Source organism: Misgurnus anguillicaudatus, chromosome 11, assembly GCF_027580225.2.
Source record: "Misgurnus anguillicaudatus chromosome 11, ASM2758022v2, whole genome shotgun sequence".
Taxonomy (NCBI): domain Eukaryota; kingdom Metazoa; phylum Chordata; class Actinopteri; order Cypriniformes; family Cobitidae; genus Misgurnus; species Misgurnus anguillicaudatus.
In genome coordinates this window covers 27873390-27892787 of record NC_073347.2, presented here as the reverse complement: position 1 = coordinate 27892787, position 19398 = coordinate 27873390, and the positions used below count along the sequence as shown (strand labels likewise).

General features: G+C 37.3%; 1 protein-coding gene across 5 annotated transcripts in view; it reads left to right on the top strand.

The window, feature by feature from the left end:
* Positions 1-203: 203 nt before the first annotated feature.
* Positions 204-19398, top strand: part of map4k5 (mitogen-activated protein kinase kinase kinase kinase 5) — a 40482-nt gene continuing 21287 nt past the window's right edge. For 3 of the 5 annotated variants that reach the window (XM_055170454.2, XM_055170452.2, XM_055170450.2), the window contains exons 1-9: positions 205-532; positions 1085-1266; positions 8030-8087; positions 15575-15665; positions 17417-17481; positions 17590-17645; positions 17762-17809; positions 17966-18008; positions 18100-18172. In XM_055170454.2, coding sequence (XP_055026429.1) covers positions 1159-1266; positions 8030-8087; positions 15575-15665; positions 17417-17481; positions 17590-17645; positions 17762-17809; positions 17966-18008; positions 18100-18172 — 542 coding nt within the window. In that variant the 5' untranslated portion in view covers positions 205-532; positions 1085-1158. Of the gene's footprint in view, positions 533-1084; positions 1267-8029; positions 8088-15574; positions 15666-17416; positions 17482-17589; positions 17646-17761; positions 17810-17965; positions 18009-18099; positions 18173-19398 lie in introns of all 5 variants that reach the window. The other 2 variants (XM_055170451.2, XM_055170453.2) reach the window with 2 other exon arrangements.

The window sequence follows — 19398 nt, the reverse complement described above, 5'->3', positions numbered from 1 at the left end:
AAATAAAACACATGACTCAACTAAAAGAAGAAAAAACAATTAAGCGAAGGCTACTATGTTGAACATCTTAGGTATTCGTACTATGTTTACTTTGGCAGACTGTCTAAACACTTTGGCAAGAGTCTAAATATAGCCATTTTTATGTTTGTTGGTTAATTCCGTTTTATTTGTATGCATCTCAGACAGTTGTCAGTGTGCTTGGCTGTGTGTGTACAGTGCGCGTGAGAGTGCATGTGTGTGTTAGGTCTGATCTGGCTCAACTCAGTTGAAGTTAGAGTTTGCTCTTCTCTCTGTTCCTGTTTGGATGGTTATTTCGACGCAAAATGATCTTTATTATCTAGGAAAAGTCATAGTCTTAACGAGTTCACTGGACAAACATCAATCGCGCAAATGGTGAATTTTAAAGCACAGTTTTGGAATTTAAGTAATTTATTTGCGTGTTTTATCGTGACGTTGTGAGCATTAGCTTTAGCTTCGGCTGAACTTCACTGTCACTGAAACTCAACAACGCTGTAACACTCACCAGCTAAATGTAATTATATTTCTGTAAAGACTTTGTATATATCTTTGTATATTTCTGTGTTTGACATTTTGATGTTATACCCTAAAGTTTAAAGATGAAGTGATTATGTGAGATTAGTTAGCAGAAGTTAGCTGGGTTAGCTTCATACACGGAGATTCAGTGCCACATTTACTCCCTAAATGATTCAAGTTTAAAAAAATCTTTTGACTTTAAGAAACTTTATCTGCAGGTTTAGTTTTGTTAATTATGAATGAGTTAACTAACACTTTATGGTACGTCAAAAAAAATGTACGTCATATGTCCAAATACTTGTATATTAGTTTGAAATCGGATCTATGCACTTTTTAAATCTAACTTATATGAATAACTTATATACACTAGGCTGGTTTGATTTCTCATAAGGATGTTTGTCTGAATTCTTTATTTACATACACAGTAATATTGATTGTGATTAATAAATAATAGTAGTTTGTAACTTCTATCTGGTTATATGTCTTTCTGATTAACTCATTTGTCCTTCTAATAATCACTCTCGGTGTTTTGGTTCACTTCATTTTTCAGGGGAAAGTGGATCACAAGTCTGGTTTGAAACTGAATCTGGGTCATTAGAGTTGTAAATCCTCCAGTCCGACAGCATGGATCCGCTGGGCCGGTCCGGAGGGGAGATCCAACGTAGAAACCCACAGCAAGACTTTGAGTTGATCCAAAGAGTTGGCAGTGGAACATATGGAGATGTTTATAAGGTACTGGTCTTCTTTAAGGGACCTTTTCAGTCGCTTTAGCAGGCATCTCATGAAAATGGATGGATTTTGGTTCCCTTAAAGGAAAACACCACCGTTTTTCAATATTTTACTATGTTCTTACCTCAACTTAGACTAATAAATGCATACCTATCTTTTTTCAATGAGTGCACTTTTAATCTTTGTACAGCACCTTGTGAATGTGTTAGCATTTAGCCTAGCCCCATTCATTACTATGGCTCCAAACAGGGATGAATTTAGAAGCCACCAAACACTTCCATGTTTTCCATTTTTAAAGACTGTTACATGAGTAGTTACATGAGTAAGTATGGTGGCACAAAATAAAACTTTTGTTTGGAGCCATAGGAATGAATGGGGCTAGGCTAAATGCAAACACATTCAAGAAGCGCTGTACAAAGATTAAACCTGCACGACTTGGAAAAAGATGTGTATTGTATTCATCAAGTTGAGGTAAAAACATAGTAAAATATTGAAAAACAGTGGTGTTTTCCTTTAAGGAAAAGTAACAATCCGAGATCTCTTGGTGTTTCGCTTCAGGTTTTGCCAGTAACGGGTATTCTTGTCAGGTCGGGTGCTAATACAGTAGTGCTAATACAAACCTAGTACACACACAGAGAGCTGCTGTAAACGTCAGTCTTATTTAAGCTCTGGATGGAAAGAGACTTTCTTGTACACCTACAATGACAAATAATGTTTTTAGGTTTCCTAGATAGAAAATAACTTTTTGCACTTTGGTTAGTGAAAAGATGTGAGAAGACATAGGAAACACTCCCATGAAGTGTGCTGCAAACAGGGTTTGAAGGTTAAAGCAAACAAAAAACGAATTTGTATGGAACAGATTAGGACTGTGATGATAAATCGCGTGTCCCATTAAAAAGACCTGTCTGAAATTGATTCTGAATCGCAAGGCTGCTATTCTGTGTTTCATGCACAGCTCGTGCGTGTACTACAGCGTTTTGGTCAGCAAGTAGTTCTTATCAATCTAAAATCATTATGAGTCGTTTATAACGTGTAAATTTTAACATTAAATTAAGAAAATGCGCATCGTTACAGCCCTAGAACAGATATATTTAGAGAGCTCAGATGCAAAAGCCTCAGTCGAAAAAGAGATGATGATGTTGACAGAGTGCTCTCGGCACGTATTGTTTTTACATATAGTTCATTTAAAAAACAAACAAACCCAAAGCGAACAAAAAAAGGAACTAGTCGAATGTGACCTCAGTTCTTTTTTTGTCCCTCTTCAGATCTGAATTGATCTCAGACCCTTTCTTGTTCACATCACAACTTCATAGACCTAGGGACCTCATTGCTTTCACATGTCAAAAAGAAATCGAACCACAAAAGAACCACGTCCGGATGTGGTCCGAGTACTGTTCACTTTTGGGTCCTTTTAGGGGGGTCTGAATTAGGGATGGGCGATAATTTGCTTGTGATTCTCATTGCGCATCCCGTCAGTAAAGCCATTCCTTGATCAGAGGTAAATCGACATCAGCTGCTTTCAGATGGAGCGGCATTTACTACAAAAAGTCGTAGTTCACTTACAATCTGGACAATTTCGCATTGATTATCGCGGACGTATCGCCTGCGATATTGTCCAGCTTGTTAGTGAACTACGGCTTTGTGTAGTAAATGCCGCTCCATCTGAAAGCAGCTGATGGTGATTTACTTCTAATCAAGGAACTGACTTTACCGACGAGCTGCGCATGATATCGCATGCGATTTATCGCCCATCAAGAGCTGAATGATCTTGATGCAATGACGCGTTGGAATTTTTGTTTATTATAAGCTTATATGAGCATGTGACGTGCTATTCTTTTATGCTGCTGAATGATCTCCGCTTCAGCGGGATAGTGACAAGCTCCCTGATCTCTGCTTTAGTCCAGTTTGCAGGCATTTCTCTTCGTGAATGTTAATCTGCATGTAAAGATCATTTTAAAGAGCTGAACCATAACTTCATGTTGCCATGACACGGAGGTCCTCACTACGGCGCCGCCCCTTACGGCATTGTTTTTGCGTCTCATTAACAGAGAGGGCTTTCTGGGTATCTTATGGCAATGTTACTAGGTCCTCTTTCCGCGAGCAATCCCAGAACATTTACAGGACGTGTTTGTGTTCACATAGAAGCATGTCTGCAGAATTTATGAGTATTTTCAAAGTGCTGTGTGAATGAGGTTTTGGTTTGTTCACATATACACACTGAACTGCTCCGAGAGCGTTTGGAGGGCTCAAACGAACTAGGTGTGAAAACACCCACAGGTTCATGAAATACTTTCGCTTCAAACTTGGCCTCAGGGTATTCAAAAATACAGGTTTGTTGGCAGAATCTGGTAAATTTAAATGCACGGAAAGATAAATAACGGCACGTTTACCTGGTTACTGGATATTACTGTTGGATATTGATTTTTTGAGACTTTATTTAGAAAGGACAGTGAAGAGTGACTGGAGACTTTTTTAAAAAGTGGAGAATTTGGCATGTACTTAAAGGGTGCAGTGAAAGACAGTCAAATTTGTTAAATACCAATGAAATTACTAAAGTGACATTTAAGAAAATAAGGCATTTCAGTTGCTCACTAATAACCTTTTAATTTCCATAAAAGTGAAATTACTGAACCTAAACATAAGAGCCTGGTATACAAGGAAACTATTCAGATGCACTTGGGTGTATATCCTAGGTGTATGACTTTATTCTTTCAGCCGGACACAAAGTTTTATTAAATAATATACTAGCTCTTCATAGCTTTTGCATTAAATATTAGCTGTTTTTTTTAAGTCCACCCATCATCAGATAAGGAATCCATATTACTCTGTTGGGTTAATGTATGTCTTTTAAAGCGAATTGGTACATTTTTTTAGAAAAAATCGAATTGAAGTTTGAGTGTATTTAGCAATCATTTTGATTTGAACATAAACACATCTAGATCTAAAACTCACTTGCTCGACTACTTCGGTTTGTTACGATCATTGGTTGCCCGTGTCTTATCGCCACGATGCATTTGGCCACTAGTTATGAGACTCGCATCATATCAGAATGGATGAGAAAAATTTTGATGATAAATTTCAATCTGTGGTGAAAGTATAGACATATGTCCGGTCTCATATGCTTGTCTTGACAAGCAACACTAATAAGTAATTGAATACGGAAAAGAGTTCTGCTTTTGACTTCATCTTACTTCGTCTCAGTCATATGGACTCTTGAAACATAATCTATTAAGTTAGCATTTGTCAAGAACCTGAGAGCAACATGAGTGTTCAGTTTGTTTATTTGGATGCCAAGTTTGCACACAGACACTGTGTCCCCCAGGAATTTGAATGTTGCTGGTGGTCTGGAAGTAGTTGGAAATCTGTTGGATGTCGTAGTTTCCATTCATTCAGCACTGCAGGAGTGTGTGTGTTTGCTACTGCTACTGTTATTGTTTGCTGGATAATATACTTCCTGTCTGGGTGTGTGTCCGCTGGTTTTGCAGGTGATCGGAGTATAAAGCATTGATTTGACCGACGCTTTAGGTGCCAAAGATTAGTTAACAGATATCAAAGAGCTGAGTTTACTTCACGCCAGTTTAGGATTTGGTGTTTTATTTTGATTTGAAAAATCAAGACCAAGTCCAAATGTAGTTTTACAGTTTTTAGACTAAATAAATTATAAATAATATAACAATAATCTGTGTTGACTATGTATGATGATTAGGTACTTGTTTAGAGCCATTAGCCTCTTTCACACAGTAATTCTTGTAAATTACCATGAATTTACCAGAATGAATTTACCAGTAAATACAAAAATGTGCTGTTCACACACGCAGTGGCGTTCCGTTATTTTACCAGTAAGACATCATTCACACATCAGTATCAAAATACCGGTAAATTCGTTTAGAAAGCGGAAGTACCTGTAGCACGCGGCGAGCTCAGTGTTGTATTTGTAAACAATCCACGTCGTTCATATCCACGGTCCGTATTTTGCTGTTTTCACGTCTGTGGTAAACAGTCGCGAAGTTGCTCATGACCAAACAACATTGAATGAGACGACGTCAAACCGAAAATGCGTTTTTAACAACACTGTTTGCACGTTAGGCTTCACAGAGGGCGTGCTAAGGACGTCGGCAATTCGGCGGTAAGCTGTTTTAAACAACTTTGGTGAAGAAATGTGGACATAAACTTCAGGTGTGCTCAACTTTCAAGCAGCATGTGTGTGGAAACGTCCGTAAACATTGCGGGGGTAAACGCGTCATCTGTATTAAAACGCTATGATTGGCCCGAAGCTGTCAGCAAGGTCTGACGTCGTCCGTTCTAAATGCCGGTAATCCTATAATTTTCGTTCACACATAGCGCTTACCGGTAAATTATTGGTAATCTTACAACCTGTCTTACTGGTAAATTGGGAGCACTGATTTACCGGAAAGGTTCTGTTCACACATGATCTGTTAACTGCAATTTACCAGTAAATTACCAGTAAAGACTGTATGTGTGAAAGGGACTATTGTCTAGCCGGCAAGGAATAGTCATTTTCAGCTATCTGCTTAAGATAAAAACGGTTGCTATATTATCTGTTTTAGTTTGAGATTAACAGTGCTGCTACTGGGTGTTATTTTGTACCGTAAAGATATAACAATAGAGCAGTCACACACCTTTACAGGAGCCAGATTTACTTGCTATCTATGAACAACAAAAAGGCAAACTTAGTGCTATGTGTGGGATGTGTGTTGCACAGAGACAACGGCAACCTGTTACTTCTTCCTTAACACCTACTTTACTTTCTAAGATGTGTACACACAGTTTAGCCTGTCAATTTTACTTGATGATAAACTATTTTTATGTACTGTAAATCATCTTGGCAAGCTACAGAGTTCACACGATCATAGATAAATAAAATTGTGGTTTTTAGATCTGGTAAAGTCGTGAAAATGATTACAATCTTGAAAATGAGATGAGTAAATATTTTTAAAGTCATATACCATCTCTATGAATTGATTTTTAAAAATCCTTGTCCAGAAATCACAAATGACTGGTAAAGAAATTAATTTGCCTGAAAGAGTAGCAATGCTGATGCTAGTCTGAAATAAATAAATAAAAAGACACATCAGGGTCCTACACACCTACACCTAATTACGGCTGAGCGATATACAGGAGATTATCACACTTTCGGGTTTCGTGGGCGGGACTTGTCAACTTTGTGCATGTCCTCTTCCGGCGCGGATAGGTATCTAACATCGATGATAGGTAGTGGTGGAATGTAAGTTAACCAAGTACAAATACTTTGTTACTGTATTTAAGTATATTTCCACGTATTTATTCTTTACTTAAGTTTAATCTATAGTGCATACTTTTGACTTTTACGTTGTTACATTTTGCAACAAATTATCTGTACTTTTACTCTACTCTATTTCTACAACACCATCGTTCCTAGCTTGTCAGTGAACTACGGCTCTGTGTAGTAAATCCATCTGAAAGCAAGTGATGGCGATTTACTACTAATCATCGAACCGGCTTTAATGATGAGATGCACTTAACAATTACATCCAATATGTCGTCCAGCCCTAACCTAATACCTAATACTTTAAATATATGCATTTACAAACTCATGTTTCGGTAATGAGAACTAAAAAGTTGTCTAGGTACTATGACAAACAAAATTTTTACCTTTATCTGGAGAGAAAAAAAAGCACGGCTTACCTGGTAGCCATCTTGAGTGTCACAGTCAATTATGTCCCTTTCCGACATTTCTTTTTTATGTTAGTTTCTGAGGGCTTAAACAATGTTTGAAATTTGTTCCGGAGAATGAGAAAATTGGTCTTGGACACATTTATATTGCTTATTATTGTCTCTACATTTACCAATGATCACCAAATACCACATGTTTCTTTACTGTAAAGCTTAAAGTATAACATGCATGCACTGAAGCTTTTAATTTTTTAGATTTTTTAATTATAAATATTCCATGTCAAAGAACCCAAATCCAGTCATGGACATATTGCAGTAATGACAATTTTCCTCGTAAATGTGGAAAAAAAAATCAAAATTGGTTTTGTATGATGTCATTTGAAATCATGTGCAAAATAGTACAATAAGAGATGTTTGTAACTGTATGGTTCTTATTTTGATACTCTTACTTTGCATTTATTTTTTTATCAAAATGTTTCATGACACCTCCTAAGTCTAATATCGCGAGAATCACCCTAATGTCTTAAGAGTTATTTTCAACCCTACATTGGGTCAGAAAGGAACAAACCTTTCCGTTCGGTTAAATAAATTTTGATATTTTTTATATTTGACCCAACAGTTGGTTAAGATAACCCAGCATTTTGGGTTGAAACAACACAGCATAGGTAAAACTACAACCCAACAGGTTGGGTTCATCGCTTTTTGACCCAACACTGGGATGAAAAAAAACATAATTGTTTAGTCTTTGTTTAGTCATAGTCTTTGTTTCGATGCAGTGAGCATCAAGTTTTGCAGATGTCCTGTACTCGTCTAAAAACCCCAAACCACTGTGTTGTTCATTGCCTTATGCTCCATCTAGCTTACTTTTGTTTAAAGCGCAAGAACGCGTCCAGCGAGACCGATCATTAAGTCTGTTTCAAATGTATCACTTGTGTGTTTTGATGACTGTCCACTGCCTTCCATTTGGAAACGATGAGCCGTTTCCACCAGAGACACAGCTTTTATTCACACACACATTCCAGTGTTTTGATCGGAAACTACTCTCTCTTTCTCTATTTAAATCTTTCTTTTTCCCTGTGTTTGTGTTCTTCAGGCTCGAAACATCTCCACTGGAGAACTTGCAGCAGTGAAGATCATCAAACTTGAGCCTGGTGAGTATGAAGCCATTTTGTTGCGTTCACAGAGATGCTGTGTGAAGTCTGTGGTGTAGCTCAGATGACACATCCTGTTTTGTTTCTACCAATGGAGCATGAAAAGAGAAATTACTCTTTGAATGTTTTAAATGCTGACAAGGCCCACTACATACCATTAAACCAAATAATGGGATCGCCGTTTGACCTTCTGTTTGGTTAAAGCGTCCAATGGCTCACATGTTTTATCTCTGTTACGGATCCTTGCCAAGTTTCCTTTTTCTAGCATTAAGTGTGAAATAAATGACTTGTGTGCATTTCTTACGGACGTGTGTCCGGTCACATGATGGTGTTTGAAGCATCAAGCATGTACTTGGATGTTATCAGACCATCTCTGATTGGTTGATAGGGAATGGTTCACCTGCCGTCTCTTTGGATTCAATGTCATGTATGATGTCATTCTTAATAGTCGTGGTGACAAAATATCTGCTTGCAGGAGCATTCAGTCTGATGTTGATCTATGCATGCAGACAGATGCCGGTTGTGTTGCATGTCTAGCATTTTGGAGAGCGTGTGTCGAGTTAAAAATAGTGCAACTTTTTGAAAACGTGACTTGGGCATGCCGTTCTGTTCCAACTTCTTGTGAATGCATCTTATTTAAATCCCCTCAGACAAACATGCTGATGTGTGTATGGTCAGTGTGGCTTCAAACCAGCGCAATGATACATGGCTTCCTAAGAGCGACCAGTCGATTAAAAAAATGGGTATTTGCACATCCCTATTTATGATGTGGGATGTGATATCACAAGAGGAGCATCTGGGTAAAGTTTGTGTGAAAATGACCTGTATTTTCTGGATTATTAAGGTAGTTGAATGACAGACCTGACAGATTATTGCAAATCAGTTTATGTAACACATGTATTTCCTTCTTCTCTCTCGCTCTCTTACTCACACAAGCCTGAGTCCTGTTACAGTGATATCCACTTGCAAAGCAGGTGTTTACTTGTGTCTGTATTTACCTTTTTCAGAGGTCTGTCCTGTACTTGTATGTTAGTAGCCTGTCTTCAAAGAGGTCCATCATGTGCATGTCTGTTTTTTGTGTGTATCTGTGTGTGTTTATCCTGGATAGTGTAGATGTGTGTAGGAGTTGTTAACAATGACTGTGACCGTAAGTAGCAGCTTATGCAGAACTGAGAAGCTGGCTTCATTTACACCTTTTTTTTTACATGCCACAACATTGACCTCTGCAACATGAAGACAACTTTGAGCTGAGACACCTATTTTAATATAGAGGATTTGATACAGGGAATTTCTTGCCTTTTCATTGGCTTAAAAAAAATCCAATCAAAACTCACCACTTGTTTTTATAGCTTAACTGGTAGAGTATTGCCTTACAAGTTCATGGATTCAAGAGAACAAACATTTTGTAAAAGGATTAGTTCATTTTCTTAAAAAAAATCCAGATAATTTACTCACCACCATGTCATCCAAAATGTTGATGTCTTTCTTTGTTCATTCGAGAAGAAATTATGTTTTTTGAGGATAACATTCCAGGATTTTTCTCATTTTAATGGACCCCAATACTTAACAATTTTAATGCAGTATAAAATAGCAGTTTCAAAGGACTCTAAACGATCCTAAACGAGGCACAAGGGTCTTATCTAGCGAAACAATTGTCATTTTTGGCAAGAAAAAAAGCACTTTTAATTTAAACCACAACTTCTCGTCTTCCTCCGGTCTTGTGATGCGCCAGCGCGACCTTATGTAATACCTCATCACGTCGAGAGGTCACGGATGACGTATCGAAACTAAGCCCCAGTGTTTACAACTTTGGAGAAAGAGGACCGTTCCGCCGTTGTTGTTTTATGTGAAGTGATACTAATTAATGTCTTTGTGTTAGTTTATTGTTTAAAATGGTCCGCAAATGTGCATTTCATATATGAAACACATGACCTTTCGACGTCATTACGCAATTACGCGAGGTCGCGCTGGCTCGTCACACAGCCGGAGGAAGAAGAGAAGTTGTGGTTAAAATGTGCCAAAAATGATAATCGTTTCACTAGATAAGACACTTATGCCTCGTTTGGGATCATTTAGAGTCCTGTGAAACTGCAATTTTAAACTGCATTAAAACTCTTAAGTGTTGGGGTCCATTAAAGTCCATTAAAATGAGAAAAATCCTGGAATGTTTTCCTCAAAAAACATAATTTCTTCGCGACTGAACAAAAAAAGACGTCGACATTTTGGATGACATGGTGGTGAGTAAATTATCAGGGTTTAATATTTTTAAGAAAATTGACTAATCCCTTAAAATGTATAGCTTGAATGCACTGTAAGGAAATACTTACATTGTAACTGTACCAAATCGTACTCGAGTGTGATTGTCCCTTCTCACCACCACCCCACAGGTCTCGCACTAATGCTGGGAGATATTGACCGAAATGTATATCCCGGTAGATTTTTTTTTCAAAGCCTCATGTGAGATGTCAGAGTCACCTTTATTAAAACAGCGAATGATGAAAAGAAAATTAAAAGACCCTTGTTTGAAAATATACAGCTGCATTACATGCGATGTTGGCAATATATCAATATTTTTTCCCAGTTGGATACGGGATGAGACCATACCGTCTATAATAGTATGGTCTGAATTAACCCTCCTACTTTGCACCAAAAGCTCTTCCAGAAATGTTGAATAAGGTCAGATGTAAGCTTTACAACTAGTTTGCATGATGTGCAGATTTTTAAACGGGGAGAAAACCTTGTTTTAACCCTTTAGGTGACAACATATCTGGTTTAATGCGGTAAAGTTTTACTTTCATCATACCAATTTTAAAGACCACCTATTTCATTGCTTAAAAACAACGTTATTTTGTGTATTTAGTATAATACAATGTGTTTGAGTGGTTTATGGTTCAAAAAACACATTATTTTTCCACATACCGTACATTTTTGTAGCTCCAGATTTCTCTGTCTTACTGAAACGTACGGATTTTGTACAAAACTGTCCCTGATTGGCCAGCTAATCTGTATGTTGTGATTGGCCTGAATACCTCTGTTGTCATCCGGAAATGTGACCTTGCTCCTTACCGTGTTTGAAAGATTTGTGCACAATGCAATGCTAACAGGAGTTAACTTACAGGCTGTGAGTCCAAACGGGAGGAATTGTGATAATGTCTGCCTTGTCTACATCACCAATCCCAGGAAGTAAACTGTTGCCTATAATCCATGTATTTGTTGTAGTCCAAGAAAAGAGATTTACGTGGGAGACTCGTAAAACCTAAAACTGACAGTCGCACGCACAGCCTTGCAAAGTATTGTTTATTTGACTCGTACGTGTACGCAGACATTTGACGCATGTGCATTGCGACAAAATGCAATGCCTCTTCTGGGCTACATGCTACGTTCTGTACGCGCAAACACAACCTACTTCTACAATGTGCAGTGGTTCTAAAAATCCGACGGTGCGTGTACAGTATGCGCAAACTCTTCTGATGTCGAAAATTATGTGCGTAAAAAATGCATAAAAATTGACCATACTTTGGTCTTAAGACTTTCACTTAGATGTAAACATGTACTTCACTTGAAAACACAGAAATATTTATTGCATATCGCCATCCCAAAATTACCATGCATTTCAGCCAATATCGCCCATCCCTAGTTGTTACTCTCCAATTATGTACAAAGATTACAACTAAATTGTTGGGAAAACATGACATTCTAGATGGATTTGTTTGCTTTGAGGGCAACCCACACATGTTTTGATGTAATTACAGGTTGTACATAATCTCAGCGCAGTGTGGCCTACATGTCATGACATGAATAAAATGTGTGAAAGTAAAATTCACACTACTAGCTCAATTCAGGCCATTTACAATGCAGCTAAATGGTTAAATAACAATGCATTGATCTTGTGAAAATCACACACAGTTGGGCGATTCACACAAAAACCAGACTTAATAGGTGTCCAGCATCAGATTTTTTTTAAAAGCCATTGAAGCCAATTTGTTTTTGCACATATAAGATTAAGGTCTGAATTTACTATAACCATTATTTTTAGAGGATTTAAAAAATATTTCCTATAGAATTATTTAAATGTTTTAGATTATCATTATCAAAAATTATCATTACCGCAACATGATATTACATTAAATATATGCATTTACAAACTCATGTTTTGGTAATGAGAACTAAAAAATTGTCTAGGTACTATGACAAAATTTCAACTTTTATCTGGAGAGAAAAAATAAGAACTGCTTACCTGGCAGCCATCTTGAGTGTCACAGTCAATGATGTCCCTTCCAAATATCTTTTTTTTGAAAATATTAGTTCCTTGAGGGCTTAAACAATGATTGAAAATTGTTGCGGAGGATGAGAAAATTGGTCTTGGACACATTTATATTCCTTATTATTGTCTCTACATTTACTAATGATCACCAAATACCACATGTTTCTTTACTGTAAATATTTATAGTATAACATGCACTGAAGCTTTTTATTTTTTAATGATAAATATTTCCATGTCAAAGAACCCAAATCCAGTCATGGACACGTTGCAGTAATGAAAATTTTCCCATTAAATGTGGAAAAAAAATTGGTTTGTATAATGTCATTTGAAATCATGTGCTAAATAGTACATGAAGAGATGTTTGTAACAATATGCTTCTTATTTTGATAGCATTTACTTTGTTTATCAAAATGTTTCATGACACCTCATAAGTCTAATTTCCAGAGAATCACCCAGTTGTATTATGGCTTCTTCAATTGAAATAGTTGAGGGACACGACCGTGACAGTAAATGCTAAATACCAGCAGCTTGTTGAGTGAAATGCATCATGCTTGGAGGAAGCTGCCTGAATTCAGATTTCAGCTGGCAAATATACACGCGCACATTGAAAGACATTCTTACATTATCTTATAGACACACACTGTTGGGCATGGTCTATTTGTTTTAAGTGAAGAGGAAGTGGTCAACTTCGGTAGACTCGTATGAGTCTTGTGTTGGCTGTTGTTTTTTTCTCACAGGCACGCAGAGTGATGCTGCAGTTGTCCCAGGACATAGTGATGTGCGTGAGGTGTTAAAAATGCGAGTTTATTTTTGTGCATTAATGTTTTTCTCCATGTCTGTATGGTATTAATCATGGAGTCGGTGTAAAACAGAGGTGTTGTGTTCAGTGTGTGAGTTTCTTTTTTAAAGGTCTGTTCTGAAAAAGAGAAGTGGCTACATTCATTTCACATCACTGGTTTGAGGTTTTTACAACATAATGAAAGGCTGTTGTAAGATCTACACTAAAATGTTCTGAAAAATGGATGAGCAGATGAAGACGTTTTTGGAAGTCACTTTTAACAGTGTCAGTAGGACAGGGATCTCAGTATGACGTTCTCTTTTTTTATAAGGAAAACAGCACCACCTGCTGAATGCTATGTATAATTCACTATACCGAATAAATGGATCATGTGTTTAAACGGAACAACATGCCTTGTCATTGAGTTACACAAGGAACGAGAGCTGTTAAAAACATAAGGGTGTCGTGCGAGTCACCGCTTCAGAAGGAAAGAGGTTTCAATCTGGATTTATGAGTTTGGCAGATATCTTTATTTTCGACTGTTCGTTGCCAATGCTCTGTGTCTTAAAAGCATGAAATTTAACTTTTTTACTACTTTTTAGATGGTCGATATTATAAACAATATCCAATGTACTACATTTTAAATATATTTATGTCAAGTGTATATTTAATGGATATTATGTCAAAGGGATAGTTCACGCAAAAATAAAAATTCTGTCAGCATTTACTCACCCTCATGTTGTTACAAACCTGTATTAATTTCTTTGTTCTGATGAACACAAAGGAAGATATTTTGAGAAATGTTTGTAACCAAACCGTTCATGGACCCCATTCACTTCCATAGTATTATGTTCAAAACATTTCTCAAAATATCTTCCTTTGTGTTAATCAGAACAAAGAAATTTATGCGGGTGTGTAACAACATGAGAGGGAGTAAATGATGACAGAATTTTCATCCTTTTAAATGTATATTTCTGATGTTGGTCATCACCAATTTGAAGGAGTAGTCCATTTTCTTAAAAAAAATAAAATCCAGATAATTTACTCGTGATCATGTCATCCAAAATGTTGATGTCTTTCTTTGTTCGGTCGAGAAGAAATTATGTTTTTTGAGGATAACATTCCAGGACTTTTCTAATTTTAATGGACTTTAATGGACCCCACTTAACAGTTTTAATGCAGTTTAAAATTGCAGTTTCGAAGGACTTTAAACGATCTCAAACAAGGCATAAGGGTTTTATCTAGGTAAAGGATTGTCATTTTTGGCAAGAAAAATAAAAAATGTGCACTTCTCTTCTTCCTCTGGCTGTGTGACACGCTAGCGTGACCTCATGTAATTGCGTAATGACGTCGTAAGGTCACGTGTTACATATATGAAACACACATTTGCGGACCATTTTAAACAATAAACCGACACAAAGACATTAATTACTATCATTCGATATACAACAACGTCGGTCCTCTTTCTCCACACTTGTAGACACTGGGGCGTAGTTTCGCATTCGTCATCCGTTACCTTTTGACGTGATGGCGTATTACGTGAGATCGCGCTGGTGCTTCACACGGCCGGAGGAAGATGAGAAGTTGTGGTTTAAAAGTGCATATTTTTTATTTTTCTTGCCAAAAATGACAATTGTTTCACTAGATAAGACCCTTATGCCTCGTTTGAGATCATTTAGAGTTCTTTGAAACTGCAGTTTTAAACTGCATTAAAACTGTTACGTGTTGGAGTCCACCAAAGTCCATCAAAATGAGAAAAATCCCGGAATGCCCCCCCCAAAAAACACAAATTCTTCTCGACTGAACAAAAAAAGACATCAACATTCTGGATGACACGGTGGTGAGTAAATTATCTGAATTTTTTTAAGAAAATAGACTAATCCTTTAATCACCTAAAAATTCACACCTCATTAAAATTTCCACATTTGACGTGAATTTGTAAAAAAAATCTTACAATTATTTAAAGGTAAGGTGATTTTAGTTTTGCCATGTGTTGAGTTTTCGTAAACAGACGTTGAGCAGGAAGTTTAGCTAACGATCAGTTATGGAAGAGACAGAAGGAAACATTCATCATCCAACCATCTGCTCTTCATCTCTGATCTCTCCATCAACAACATTTCTGCTCTTTCATTTCCCCAGTGTTCATCTAGCGATTCTGAAAATCTATAGGGCTCCAGACTAACTTTTCCACTGGTTGCACTGGTACCACCAACTTTATTTTTTTTTGTTGGTCGCACATGATTCAGTCTGACACTTTTTTTTTTTACAAAATTTGACACAGTATCATTTCTTGTTTTTATGCATTATGAATTAATTCATGTCAGCTTCGCAAATTAAATGATGATATTTCACAGCTCTACCATGCACTCGCGCAAATGTGACCACATGATGATGTCGCATGTCCTAATATAATTATTAACATTCACATTCATCTGTTTCTCTCAGGTGATGATTTCTCTATCATCCAGCAGGAGATCTTTATGGTGAAGGAATGCACCCATAACAACATTGTAGCTTACTTTGGCAGCTACCTCTGGTAATACACAAATGCATCCACAAACACTAGTAATGTATGTAAAAACTGACTTATTTCATCCTTGCTCTGTGTAATCTGTTTAAAATATAAGTTTTTGTATGAATTATTGATTATATATAAATACATAGCAGTATGTAGCTTTCTCAAGCTAGAATATAATTAGAGATGCTCCGATCAGCATTTTTGGGACCGATTACCGATCACCAAGATCATGATCTGCCGATCAGTGCCGATCACAGAATGGCAGTGGAATGGGAATCTTTTATCTATAATCTAGCAGAGTTTACACCATTTGTAGAAATGAAACTTACTATAAATTAGGTATATTATTGTTTTAATAGAGAATCAAATAAATAAGCACAACAAATATTTCTTTTTGCAAAGAGAAATGTAATATGCCTTTAAAAAGGTTTATGTCTGTTAAAAGTAAAATAAAAGACTCTACAGTCTTTACTGTATGAATTAAATATACACTGCACGCATTCGTATTATGTACAACAGTTCTTCACTGATGAGCAGAGAGTGATTTTATTGAGAGATGAATTAGGATACTGTAGCTTTAAGACGTGGGAGAGATCGTTCACTTTACATGCACTGATGACTGGCTGCTTTGTATGCGTGCGGCGGGTGTCCGCAAGAGCAGTTGTGAAGAAAATGGAAGTTTAAACCTTCAAAACTTTAAAACGAATGCAAGTAATAAACTTTCGGCATGAGGATGCAATTGTCCGCGATAGATATGTGTTGTATACGCTGTTCATTTGTAGCAGAGATGTGTGTGTTGCGCGTCCTCATAGAAAATACGCATATCTCTGTAAAGGCAGAGAGGGAAATCCAAATCTGCACGTCGCACATGAGCAATGGGTTACAAAATGCTCGCACTGTGTAAAATGGTCTCTAATTGCAGCCGCATCAGGAACGCCATAATGACAAAAGTAAACAGAAAAATCGGCTCATGAGATCGGCAAATTTAGCGAGTGCCGATCGCGTCATTTAATGCCGTTATCGGCCGATTACGATAGGCGGCCGATCGATCGGAGCATCACTAAATATAATGTGTATATATAGAGCATTGCATTAGCAGCACAAAAGGTCATGGGTTCGAACCTAAGGATCACATATTGTTATTTTAATCACTTTGGAGGCAAGTGTCTGCCAAATGCATAAATGTAAAATAAATGTAAATATGTTACATGCTTGTCCAAGTTTCATAGTAACGCAAAACATCAGTAGTTGTTTTTATAGCTGAATGCATACTTTCATGGTTTTACTTAAAGGTGACATTTCACAAGGCTTTTTTAAGATGTGACATAAATCTTTGGTGTCCCCTTATAGTACATATGTGAAGTTTTAGCTCAAAATATTATATAGATAATTTATTATAGCATGTTAAAATTGCCACTCTCTAGGTGTGAGCAAAAATGTGCCGTTTTGGGTGTGTCCTTTACAATGCAGATGAGTTGATCTCTGCACTAAGTGGTAGTGCGGGGTTGGATAGTACAGATTAAGGTCCGGTATTATCCCCTTCTGACATCACAGGGGGGGCCAAATTTTAGTGACCTATTTTTTACATGCTTGCAGAGAATGGTTTACCAAAACTAAGTTACTAGGTTGTTCTTGATAGAAGCACTGGGAACCCAATTATAGTACTTCAACATGGAAAAAGTCTGATTTTCATGATATGTCCCCTTTAAATGACTTTATTTTTAAAGAAATATCAATTTCATGCCATCTTTCTCATTGTCTTCCTCCAGCCGCGAGAAGTTGTGGATTTGTATGGAATACTGCGGTGGAGGATCATTACAGGACATATATCATGGTAAATCAGCCGTGTGTGTGTGACAAACTACTTTTTGACTATTTACCATTCACTTTAATCCTTCATAGCAATGCTGAAAATTATCTTCTTGTCTATGTGCATATGTAGTTACAGGTCCCCTCACTGAACTTCAGATTGCCTATGTGTGCAGAGAGACATTACAGGTGAGATCCTTCAAACACACACTTCATGCTGTGCAGACATTGTGCATTTTAAATATTTGATATTTCAAATATGATGAGACGGTGTGAGATTTAATAATGTTTGGATGTGTGTTTAGGGTTTGGGCTATCTGCACTCCAAAGGGAAGATGCACAGAGACATCAAGGTAATAAAGCTTAATATATCCAACACCCTCTGGTCACTATAAGTGTGTTTACCACTAGACTACACTTACTGTTTGTTGTCTCATATTAATTTCATGAAGGCGTCTGCTAAATAAAAATATGTATATGCTAGTTTTTACCTCTTCATTGTGCCATAGGGGGCAAATATCCTGCTTACAGACAATGGAGATGTCAAATTAGGTGAGAGCTTTACACCTTTACACTGTACTTACATTGTTTGTGTTCGTATATTGTCAAATGTGTGCTCATGATTACGTTCCCTGTTTTGCAGCGGACTTTGGAGTAGCTGCTAAAATTACAGCCACCATGGCAAAGAGGAAATCCTTCATTGGGACGCCTTACTGGTAAGCCATGTTGTCCGCGCGCGCGCGCGTGTGTGCGTGTGTGCGTGTTTGTGTGTGAATATTTCAGATGTTATACATTTATGTCTGTGTGTTGCGACATGGGGTGGCTGTTGTAGGTTTGATTTGTGAACAAGAAGCTAATTATTTTAAGTATTTGTACTCATTAGCTTTTTATTTTTTCAAGTCTGGAAAGGCCAAAAAACCTTTATTAGAATAAAAAAATGGATTATCACATCTAAGAGGCTGTTTACACTTGGCATTAACATGCGTTTTCATCGATCGGTCTCAAGTGGGCAACGTTAATGCCAGGTGCCACTTTCAACCACATCCAGAGGTAGTCGAAACCACTTTCGATCGGATCGCTTTGGAGTTGCGAAACGCACATGTGGGTGAATGCGTTCGAACAGCCACACGTGACGCCCACCCTTCACCCATTTATCTAATCTGAGGTATTAAACACAAGTTTTACGTCTTTTTTGACTTCTGGCGTGAACATTCGGTGAACAGCGCTATTTTTAGCCTTTCATTGATAAAACTAAAGCGGCTGATATCCGTAGTTTCGTTTTGAAAGCGTGTGAAAGTTGCGCGATCCTATTTCATCAATTGCGCTGAAAATTCTGAGAAAGCTCTTACATATACACGTAAAAAACACTGTGCAGCATGTTTACTTGCTAAACAAGCAGTGGATTCCGACATAATAATAGTTTGCGTCCATATAAACTCATAATTACTCCCGCTCGCGTTTGAATGACAGCAGAGAGACTCGCCCACTGTCTCACAGACCATTCCCTCACAGTATTCAGCACAGAAGCGGTCGAAAGTGGACAAAAGAGAGGATTTAAATACCAGGTGTAAACGTAATGTGTCTCTCTCGTCCATTTGTGATCCGATCAATGAAAACACATCTTAATACCAAGTGTAAACAGCCCCTAAGATCATGTGGCTTTAACAACACAGGGAATGTGAATAGATTTCCATAATTCAGATCTTAAAATGAAAGTCTCCCATATGTGGAGCAAAGTGAATCATGTGGGATTCAGACAACCAAACATTCAAAACCAATGGCATGTTTAAGTCTGAGCACCTCCCTTAGTATTTCTTGGATTGGAAACTAGGGATGGGCATAATTAATCGACGATCGATAATTGATTGTTAAGAATTTCGTCGATAACGTTAATTTGTTATCAATTAATCGAATGCATTTTTTTATCTAACTCCTGTTTCAA